Source organism: Erpetoichthys calabaricus, chromosome 1 (assembly GCF_900747795.2).
Source record: "Erpetoichthys calabaricus chromosome 1, fErpCal1.3, whole genome shotgun sequence".
NCBI classification, from domain to species: Eukaryota; Metazoa; Chordata; class Cladistia; order Polypteriformes; family Polypteridae; genus Erpetoichthys; species Erpetoichthys calabaricus.
Genome location: NC_041394.2, coordinates 171,110,161 through 171,121,400, shown reverse-complemented (window position 1 = coordinate 171,121,400; position 11,240 = coordinate 171,110,161). Strand labels below are relative to the sequence as shown.

At 36.2% G+C, this 11,240-nt stretch overlaps 1 protein-coding gene across 1 annotated transcript in view; it reads right to left on the bottom strand.

Annotated features, from left to right (window-relative positions):
• Nucleotides 1-281: 281 nt before the first annotated feature.
• LOC114642687 (protein FAM180A) overlaps nucleotides 282-11,240 on the bottom strand; it is a 115,988-nt gene continuing 105,029 nt past the window's right edge. The window contains exon 3 of the mRNA XM_028791531.2: nucleotides 282-743. Coding sequence (XP_028647364.1) covers nucleotides 426-743 — 318 coding nt within the window. The 3' untranslated portion in view covers nucleotides 282-425. The remainder of the gene's footprint in view (nucleotides 744-11,240) is intronic.

The window sequence follows — 11,240 nt, the reverse complement described above, 5'->3', positions numbered from 1 at the left end:
CAGATTGCAAAGGCCTTGCAGATAGTGGGAAGCCACAGGCATTGATTGTTACTGTCATGATTGTTAGTGCTTTGCAGCACCATAATAACGTAAATTGTAACATTTTATGTAATTACAGTTGTAGTAAAGTGTTAATAAGCTAAATTAACATGAATTCAGGATAACATACATCCAACATATATGATCCAGCATATATGACAGTAGGCCTTTGACTTGTTTTCACATCAAATTTTACCTTATGGCTAATACAGTTTATGGCATGTCACCCAGTTTTGGTCCCTGCATAGTAACTGATGGAAAGCCTTCCTTTGCCTACAAGTCTATAAATGGTTAATTAGCTTCAGAAAATGCTTAAATTTGGGTAATATAAGAAACGTTTAGCATACTTTCTTAGTGTAAATGTGCAAATACAGCATTTCTCATTTTTAAAGCATGATGTCTTGTTTTATTGCGTTGTACAGTTCTACAAATGCTTCTGCCCAAGCATCTTTCCAGTGGTCTTTGACGTGAACTACCTGGTACACTGTGTAGACTAGTGTTAGAATAAGTCTTTCAAAATCATCTTTGTTTAAAGTCCCATTGAGATATGAAAGGCCAGAAGTCAACTGTTGAACATCCTGAAGATTTCTTGGAAGCACTTCTTCAAAAATGGCTTTAAGTTTTTCTGTTTTCTTTAGAGAAGCCAGCTCCTCATCTTTGACAGACAGTTTGTTGTTTTTAATCTCCAGACCTGAGAGCAAAATCTAAAAAGTAAAAAAAAAATATATATATATATATATTATATAAAATATAAATGATCTTATTCAGTAATTATGCCATATAATGTTATTGTATATTCATTTTCTGTGCATTGAAATGTTTTGCATTAAAGACATAGGCAATATATGTCTAATTATAAAACACTAAGCATATGGTGTGTGACCGAATTACCCTGCATTCATACAATATTTTCCTGGCTGACCATTCAAAGATAAAACATTTATTTGACATTTTGGAAGATAATGAATTGTAGATGTCTGTTCTTAACCAAAACAATCTGTAGGATCTCCTCTATGAACCCAGTAGGAAATTGGCATTGATATGTTGCTTTCTGAAAGTATATTTGGCATCATAACTTATCATTTGTTGAGTTAGAGGTTTCTTTTTATTTTAGTCAAGTATCCAGGTTTAAGCCATTGAAATCACCTCTTCCAGGCTATTGTGTCTATCGGAACAATTAGATTTACCCTTCTGCAAAAAACTTTGTCAGATTCCCCATTTTATAATGTACAAATGTACAGAAAAGCCATCCTTTTAATTCTTAAACATTCTCTTTCCAATACATACAGATAACGTTGGGGAGTCGTGTGCGTAATGTGTTTACAAACACTAAAGGTGATGCAAATATTTTTAGTTTAATCAAAGTATTACTTTATAATTGTTTAGGACTGCATTACTGTGACTCTCATTTGAATAAAACAAAATGTAGATGTGCATTATTAATGCACTTTGATTTTCACATAGGGCAGCACGGTAGCGCAGTGGGTAGTGCTGCTGCCTCGCAGTTGGGAGACCTGGGGACCTGGGTTCGCTTCCTGGGTCCTCCCTGCGTGGAGTTTGCATGTTCTCCCTGTGTCTGCGTGGGTTTCCTCTGAGCGCTCCGGTTTCCTCCCACAGTCCAAAGACATGCAGGTTAGGTGGATTGGCGATTCTAAATTGGCCCTAGTGTGTGCTTGGTGTGTGGGTGTGTTTGTGTGTGTCCTGCGGTGGGTTGGCACCCTGCCCGGGATTGGTTCCTGCCCTGTGTTGGCTGGGATTGGCTCCAGCAGACCCCCGTGACCCTGTGTTCGGATTCAGCGGGTTGGAAAATGGATGGATGGATTTTTCACATTTTACTAGTATCACTTTAGTCAGCAGACAGAATTATTAGTTAAAAAATTCATAGAAGCCAGTCTATTTTTTAATTTCTCATTTATTTTTTAATTAATCTCCCATTTTCCTCTATAAATAAATATTAATTCATTTTTTCATTGAATCTATTAGGTTATGAAATTAAATACTTTGAAACATTCTAAGCCAGTGTTTCCCAAACTCAGTCCTGGTGACCCCCTGTGGCTGCAGGTTTTTGCTCCAACCGGATTTCTAATCAGTGACAGCACCTGATAGCAGGTTAATTAGCTGGTATTTTTTTTTTCTTTTATTCGACATTCAGAAAAGCACAGCAGCATGTTTTTTACATTTATAAGACATTTTGAAATATTTCTGCTTTTGCTATAGATTTAAATGCTTAACTCTCTTTTGTTGATTTCATTATACTTTGCCCTTTCTCTGTGCAGTTTTTCCCCCTTTGTTGTATCTTAATAATGACAATTTAAAACAAGCAGAGCAGACACGCAGGCAAACAACACTAAATAATCAAAGGCTGCAAGTACTTTAGCAACCGACCCATGAATGAGTAAATAATGGATTAATTAAACAATTAGAAGACCTAGAAAAGTAGAATGAAAATCAAGATGAAAATACTGTTAAAAAGAAAAAAATACATTATTCCTATATAACTGCTTGGTACATTTTAATTTTTTTAATTTTTTTTAGCAAACTTAGTTTTCTAATTTCTATATTGTTCCCTAAACACAGAACTTGGGAAAAATCAGTTCACTTAATTAGCCTAGGAGTTCAATTAAAAACAGAAGCTGGTTGGAACAAAAACCTACAGCCACAGGGGTTCACAGGACCGAGTTTGGGAAACACAGCTCTAGGCCCTATTGAAAGTGGGCTTTTTATTTACATTTTCTACTTATTGCAGTCTTACAAGTCCAAGGTCCATGGCAGTGATGGAGTTAGGAAAATGCTCACTGGTATGATTAATGACCACTTGAGGGTGGAAAGCATATTGTATGTACTGAGCATAAAACACAGTGTACCGGGAAACAAAAAAGAGAAGTGCAGGTGGAGAGGCAACTGATAATATTATCCCAGGACACTGAAGGGTAAGTGGTACAACAGATGTCAGGCAAACCTTGCCTTCTATGTAGAGACAGTAAGGGTTGGCAGGCAAGTTGAATATGTTGTTGCTTCTAGACAGCAGTGGCACATTGGCAGTCAGAAGGAACAGGACAATGACTGCCTTTTCAAGGTGAAGTCTATGGGGACTAACAGTTATTGCCCTTCAGCTCAATGTGTGGTAGCACTTGATATTCATGAGGTAGGAGTGGGACTATATCTCTCTTTTAAGTGTAGCAGAAGATTCCTGATGTACCTGGGGTCTCATTTATAAATCATATCATATCATATATATATAAATGTGGAAAGGCAACTTCCCACACAAACGTTGGGATTTACAAAAAAAAAAAAACTTGATAGGGAAATGTGTGTATATTTATGACAACTCTGATCAATGCCTATGCAATTTTTTGGGGAAACTGGGAATGACACCATTGATAAAACAGGAAATGCATCCAAACCGGCTAAAAGACAACTCACATGCATTTTTATAATTTTATGATAGTATTATAATATATAATAATAATTGCTTGGTTATATGAATATTATAATAATTTATATTGACAAGCCATTATTATGCAGTAATGTGTGTTAATGTGACAGACATATTTACATGATGTACAGACTCTGTTTCAGTTCCCTTTTAAGATGAACAATGCTGCACATTTTCACTGAAGAACTTTTTTGTTTTATTGTCAGTTTATATTGGCTACCTATTGTCAGTTCTCACAGAAGTGACCAACAGATCAGGAATATCTCAGCCAAGCTTCACTCAGTCATACCTGCTGCACTAAAAGCAATTAGCTGACTAAGGAGACACTATATACAGTTATCATATGGTATTGGTATAAATCCATTATACATTACATATTTTTGCCAACATAAAAAGGCAATTTGCAGCACTGTTCGGTTTTCCTAACATAATTGGATCACTTTAGTGCACTCATATTGGAATAAGGTTTTTTGTTCACTATAAGCTGTTTCCGTACATTCCATTAACACATATGTCATATGTGATACCAAGATGTCTCTGTGACCTTGGTCAACCCATGATTCATTTATTTTAAAGCGCAAAGTAGCTTTGGTACACCTCAGTTTTTCATATGTTGTATACTTTTCATCATATCAGCTATCACTACAAGCGCCTGGTAATAGCGGCTACTGACTCAGATGCTCATACCATAAACCTTTCCTGGACATCCAGAACACAGAGGAGAAGCGCTATAATGCCACAAATGATCTCGCATGTTCAGTTGCAGAGTGCAGACAGATGCTCCTGAATGCAGGTGGTGGGGTCTCAACATTTAGGAAGGAAGGCTGCTCTACCATGAATGTCGGCAATATTGTGATAGCATATGTATGAACTTGATTACCATTGAGGTGCATTCACGAATGCACATTTACAAGATGGTTGTGATTTATAAAGGGTAAGTTACATAGAAACAAGGGGGTTGTGATTTATAAAGGGTAAGTTGCATAGAAATGTGCATACGCTAGATTTTATTAATCTTATTTTTCCTGTTGTATTGGCGTGTGCCTATGTTCATACTCAGATCCACACAAAGTTTTACAAATGAGGCCCCTGCCATTTTAAGAGTTATGGAGGCTTGGAGAGCAGTCAGTGAGCCTGGAAATGATTCCAATGAGTTTTGAAATTCCTCAAACCATAGAATTATTTAGAAGATGAAATGAGACAAGATTTCACTACCAGGATGAAGAGATGCCAAGACTATGAGAGACTGGAGATGAGAGAAGTACACTACTTGAAAGTTACGCAAACCCTTTAAGAATGATAGGGTGGTGCCAAAATACTAACATTTATGTTCTCCCTTTCTTCTTCCCTGCTTCTGAGCCTAACTCATAATAAATGCATCATATATTGTATATCTTTGGACTCCTTGACCAGTTTTGTCATTAACAGAAATTTTATTTCTCAAGACATGGTCTATCATGTTTTCTCCATTTTATGCTGACCTTTTCTGTAATTTTTAATGATGGTTATTCCTGTGTTTTACTTTAGATGTATGGTAACCACTGTATTTTCAAAAGTTGAAAGTAAAATTTCTAATGTTTACTAGTTAATCTGTGCCAGATGTGGTATTTTAATATTATTTAATGAATGTTGGCCCACATAACACCTAATGTAGTCTGAGACTGATGTGTCTCAAGCTTAGCTATTCAAACCTACTACACTCCCACTGAGCGCTCTGGTGTGTGAAATGGTTGCAGTAATGAAAATTGAAGCCAGGTTACTCTAGTCCTTTCACTGTGTCTTGGCTCTGTCCATCACTTCTCTCTCATTGGACTGTGCCTTGGATACATCCAATGGGAGATGCCTAGGAGGTATTCTGAGTACATGCCAACCCACCTCAACTGAAGAAGCAGCAGTTCAACGTCAACGTCTTTATGTATAGCTAAGCTCCTTATCATCTTAAGGAGAGTGATCCCATCTTCACTGCAAAGGAACCTTATCTCAGCTACTTGTGATCTTTTTCTTTAAGTTACTACTCACATCTTAAGACCATAGCCTTGCAGACTCACAGGTAAATTTACAACATCATTCACTGACTGAGAACCTGCTTCACCACCACATTCCAGTAAAACATTTGTAAAACTGCTCTTACTGAACCAATTTATTGGTCAATTTCATGATTACCTACACTCTAACTCATGGACGAGATCCCAATTTGAACTCCTCTACTTAAGGAACAATCTAAGCCCTTAACTGCAGTGAACATACCACTCTTTCCAGAATAGGGACATTGACCTTAGATCAGAAGTGATAATCCTCATTCTACTTATGTAACATTTTGCTACTAACCATTTTGCTGTGCACAAGGGATTGCAGTATGATGAAGCCAAAAGTACAGTATCAACAGTAGTCAATATAGTTGCAACCAAACTGGATACCTGCCAAGCCTCAGGTACATTTTAATATTCTGAGTAAGAAAATCATAAACAGCAAAGGAGAAAACTAAGGATCCATTGATGGAATGAAAACACCCACATTGAATAGTCTCAACCTAATATTAAGTATTCAAACTTTCATTTCCTGGAACCTTATATTCCAGAAGCACCTTCCACAAAATGCCATGGTGTACACGGTAATAATCTTCTTACAACCTAATTTAGAACATGTAAACAGAATTGAAAACTCCAATGATCCCTCAACTGTCTATGCAAGGGCAAAGACTTTGTCCACTGTTCAAGTCAGGATGGAATTCCAGTCACTCTTCCTGAACCTAAGATTAAATTAATTAATGGAGTCTCTATTCCATTACCTTTGGCATAATATTTCCAGGGAGGCAAAGATGTGTGTCATTATGCACTATATTTTCCAACATTAAAGAGGCACAATAGTGAAAACACCCCCACAATATACAATGACTTCAGCATGTCTGGTCAGGTCCCATCAACCCCAGCAACCTTGCTGCTATGGAACTTTTAATCACAGCAGAAACCTCAGCCACCGAGATCTATCCATCCCCAACTATAGTGCTTCTGATATTACATCATCTGAGGGGGGCATGTTCATTGACTTTAGGAGCTCCTCAAAGTGCTACTTTTACCTTTCAATGAGATTCAGATCTGAGGTCAACTTTTCCCCACCCTTTCTGACAACTTAGTCTTTAGATGGCATATGAATTAACCAATCTGGACAATCTCTTCCACAAAGTCCAGCTCCAGGTCAACTGAATATTTGTTTGGGAGATCAGAGGCTCTGTTGAGCAGTTCTTATACAGACAGGGCAGAAATATGGTTTTGGATTTCAAATGTGTTACTGAGTTTATTGTACAATTTCATAAATGCAATCATCTTCTGTAGGCAGTCTATTCACAACAACCAAATAAACATCTACCAGACAATACAACCTCAGGAGTTATAGATTAACCAAGACATGTTTTGTGTTTTCTTCATCGTTGTAAACTTAAAACTTTTTACTTGGGCCTCAAATGTATCAAATTGAGCTTGAAAATTTCCTTTGTAATTCAGTAGTGATCTCACTAAATCCACAGCATTACACAGGTCACAGCAGTGAAACCACTTGCCTTTTTAAATCATCAGAGAATGCTATGCCACATTTTGCACAGAAGACCAATCTCAAGTTTGTCTATTTTTTTTATAGTGAGCTTGCTTAATTTCTTATTGCCACATTGTGATTAATGTTATTTGCAATGCTCATCAATGATTCTTGAATGTTGGCATAATTTATACTCAATTCCTGGGTGACATTTGTGTGTGAAGCCTATCTGGTATTACAGAGGGACATCAAAGTTTCAATGCTTTGTTTGCTTTTGGGCTACTGTCCTGCAGAACACCACCTTTCACCTAATGGCTGACCTGAAGCAAGAGTTCAATACATTTTGAACAAGCTGGAAACTATTTCTTGTTTCAGCAAAAAAGCTGACACTCTTCACACAAATTAGATTCAATGTGTGTGCAACACATGAAATCCACTAAACTAGTGAACTGATCTCTTGATGCGGGCTTGAAAAGCATTTATATACTCCAGACATATTAGCAGAGATGTCATAGCACTGTCCCCTGCAGTTGGTAATGTCAATGCTTATCTGTTCTAAAACCTGGAGCACAGACTCACATAAAGATTCCTCTGTGTGGCTCGAAATGGACACAAATCTTAGGAATGTGAAACATCTGAATTTGAATCAACACTAAATGAAAAATATTTGGCTATTTCGACTTCACTGGGAAACTCAGACAGAATGTGGTGTCCCATCAATTCAATAAATTCTTCACATATGTCACTCTATGTGATACTTGAAAAATGGATCAGACTCACTTATTAATTCTAGAATGCCCATTTAATTATCATTATCAGTCCTGCCAAAAATATCATTCGAGTCTCAAACAGCTAATTTCCATTCTGCCAAAATCTTAAAAACAGCAGACACTCTTCTCAAAACTTCAGTCCAGTACACACACTCTGACTCCAACTGTTTTTCCAGGTCTGTGTCTATTCTTTTGCTGCTGGATGCTAGTGTAATGTAAGTCAATATTGCATTTCTATGGTTTTCACTATTTTCATGCTCTCTATGCACTGTGGCATATTTCCAGTCACAAAACTAGTTTAAAAGCAGAACTGAGAGTTACTATGGCTGAAGATGTGGTACACAAACCAAAACACAGATCTGGTGGATAGAAATACAAATGCCATTGACTTGAGATGTGCTTAGCATGTGCAAGCTTGCATTTGAAGTGAAATTTGGAAAATAAAATGTTTGTTGTTTCTGTGTGTATGAGTATTCAGAAGCTTTAAATATCAGCATCCTGATTTTGACAGGCTTCTGGTCCTTTCTTAGTATGGTAAGCATGGACTGAATCATCAGTCTTTCCCCACTGAACAGGATCAGTACTATAAGGATCTACTATAGTGGGGAATGTCAATTTTGTGCCCTCTGGTTTAGCTGTTAAGCACATCTCAGGTTCAGACTATGGCGGAGATGATGCTCTTATGTTAAAGTTATAACTAGCAGTAACACTAACTGTCTCAATTTCAACATACGTTTGAGACTGTGAGAAGAACAATGGTCTTGCTACTGCATTACCATCGACAGATTTTTAAATATTTGTTAATTTAGTTGCCTTTTTTAACACCTCTTTTCTTTCTCCTATACTTTCTGGGCTGTACTGTCAAACTTTCCTAGTGTCCGCCTTGAGTATATATACATTAAGTTAAAGAAACACTGAATGGCCTTCTCTGACACAACCTTGTAGCCTTGCTAATGACAAACATATAGATAGATAGATAGATAGATAGATAGATAGATAGATAGATAGATAGATAGATAGATAGATAGATAGATAGATAGATAGATAGATAGATAGATAGATAGATAGATAGATAGATAGATAGATACTTTATTAATCCCAATGGGAAATTCACATTCACATAAACCAATTAACAATAAGCAGGCTTTACAGTCATACAACTGAACAAATAAATACTTTCAAACAATACATGTACAGTATTTGCACTCTGGAAATTTCATGAAATAAGGTGCTTGCAGTGCAGCATAGCATTTACTTACAAAAATTGTCCATTGAGGTTATTTTGGATAGTGATAAGCAAGTTCCACTGAATTCATTTTGCCATGAGGTCAACAAAAGGGATGGTGTTTAGTCTGCTCTTTATTTTCACTTGAAAACATCTTATCTTTAATTGTTTTTTTTTTTTTTTTGCAGACCAGGTAACAAATCAATATCAACCTTGGATTTCTCCCAAAAATACAATCAGAAATTCACGCAAACACAATAGAAAGAGAAGGTGAAATGTCACTTACTGTCTTCAATAAAACTGATACAAAACAGTATTACTTACTTTGTAATAACATGTACAGCTGATATTAGGTTAGTAGCTATGAATCTGGGGTTAAGGTCTTTGGATGAATTATGTCACAGTGGTATAGTTTTTTATTTTAAATGGATTGAGTCCTTTCCTTGGGTTCTTTTGCATTGTGAGAATTAGACTGCAGTAAATTAAGCTAACATATTTTTAAACAACTTTGAGTCCAGTGGTTTTTGTATTCATGTTGTATTTACAGTATGTTAAGACTGGTTTGTGGTTCATTCAGATTTTTTTTAATGTTTTTCTTGCATGAAAAATTAAAGCGATTCAATGTTTGCTTGAATACTAGGCAAGTATAAAATCTACCAAATGCAGCTTAGCTTACTCTCTTCATACAAAAGCTGAAATGTAAAGCACTGAATCATAGTTTTTTATTATTAAAAAGTGTATGGAAAAAAACATCTTTGTTACTGAAATCATTAAGAAAAAATATTCAGTAATGAATTAAAATATATGGCTACAGCACTTCTTCAATGGTGGCACCTCTGTTGAATTGCAGGTGACTAAAAATTCTCATCATTTCTATTCTGAGCCACCATGGCCAAGTTGTTTCTTTGCCCTTCTGCTACCTCCACACCTTCAGAGTGCTTGTACTCTGCTGTGGGGAGCAGTGTGTCCAAATGTCAAGCAGGTTTAAGCCCCGAGTATGTTAATATTTTCACTTTTCCATAATTAGAACAATGGATTGATCTAAAAGTTAAAAAACTAAAGACAATGTTATACAAAATAGTGAGGATATCTGTAGCATTTCCTTTGTAATTAAGTTCACTGAAAGTAAACAAGTAATTTTATAGTTTTTAATTTAAGCTTTTTAATATTGTAAACCTTTTTGTAACATTTAATACAATAGTTCTTAAGAATTCTGTATTCACATATAGTGGACGATAGGGGAGTCTCAGACCCCAGTCCCAGAAACACAACTACAATAAGCAAGTCTCTAATAAGATTAATGACCTTTATTTCTGTACAAATAACATTTTAGACATGCTATACCCTTCATAATCAGTCTTTCTCCTTTGTCCCTCCTCCCTACTCTTCTATTCCACACAAGTAATATCCCCAACTGCTCCCCACTTGCCTGGCTGAGGCAGTGGAGCTGCTTCTCAAAACAGAACCATGAGTACTTCCAGTACAACCATACTATATTGAGGATACACTACCAGATCAGGCAGAATCTCTACAGGAGAGAGTATCTTCTGCCTGGTAGCCTCCAGCAGCATCCAAGGACCCCGCCTGGAGTGCAATTTGGGACTATGACTCCTCATAACCCTGCAAGTGTCCAAATAGGATCTCAACAATAGGGATGCTTCCACCCAATAAATTGGAGGAACAAATGACCACAGAAAATAGTTTTTTGGCCCTCTGACTGGGTAAAGGAACACCAGCCATCCTAACTAGGATACGTGCCACATAGTGTTTATATTATTATAAAGACTTTTAAAGGTTTTTCTAGTTTACATTTTGAGTGGTCACAGCTCATATCTATGAATGTGCTAGTAATGAGTAGTATTTTACTCAAAGTGTGTTATAATTAGAAATCTATTAATGCTAAGCCTGTCTGCTGGGAAGAGTGCTATGTAAGAATGTATTTAATTGACTTAATTAAATATAATAAATTTTACTTTTCACAGCTACTGATCAAGCAAAGTGGTTTAATACACTGACGTTTATGTAATTCAAGTATATAAAATAAGAGTGTTCAAAGCAAAAAAATAGTTTTTGTGTGCTTATTATTTTTAGCATTTTTTTTTAATGATTTGGTTATGCATAATTTTATAATGAATAAAGTGTAAGTAACAATAACAATTCTCATATTCATGTGTGATTCCCAGTGCTGAAAAAATACATGCCTCATTTATGAATTGTTTGAAAATTGGCTGAAGTTGTCAGT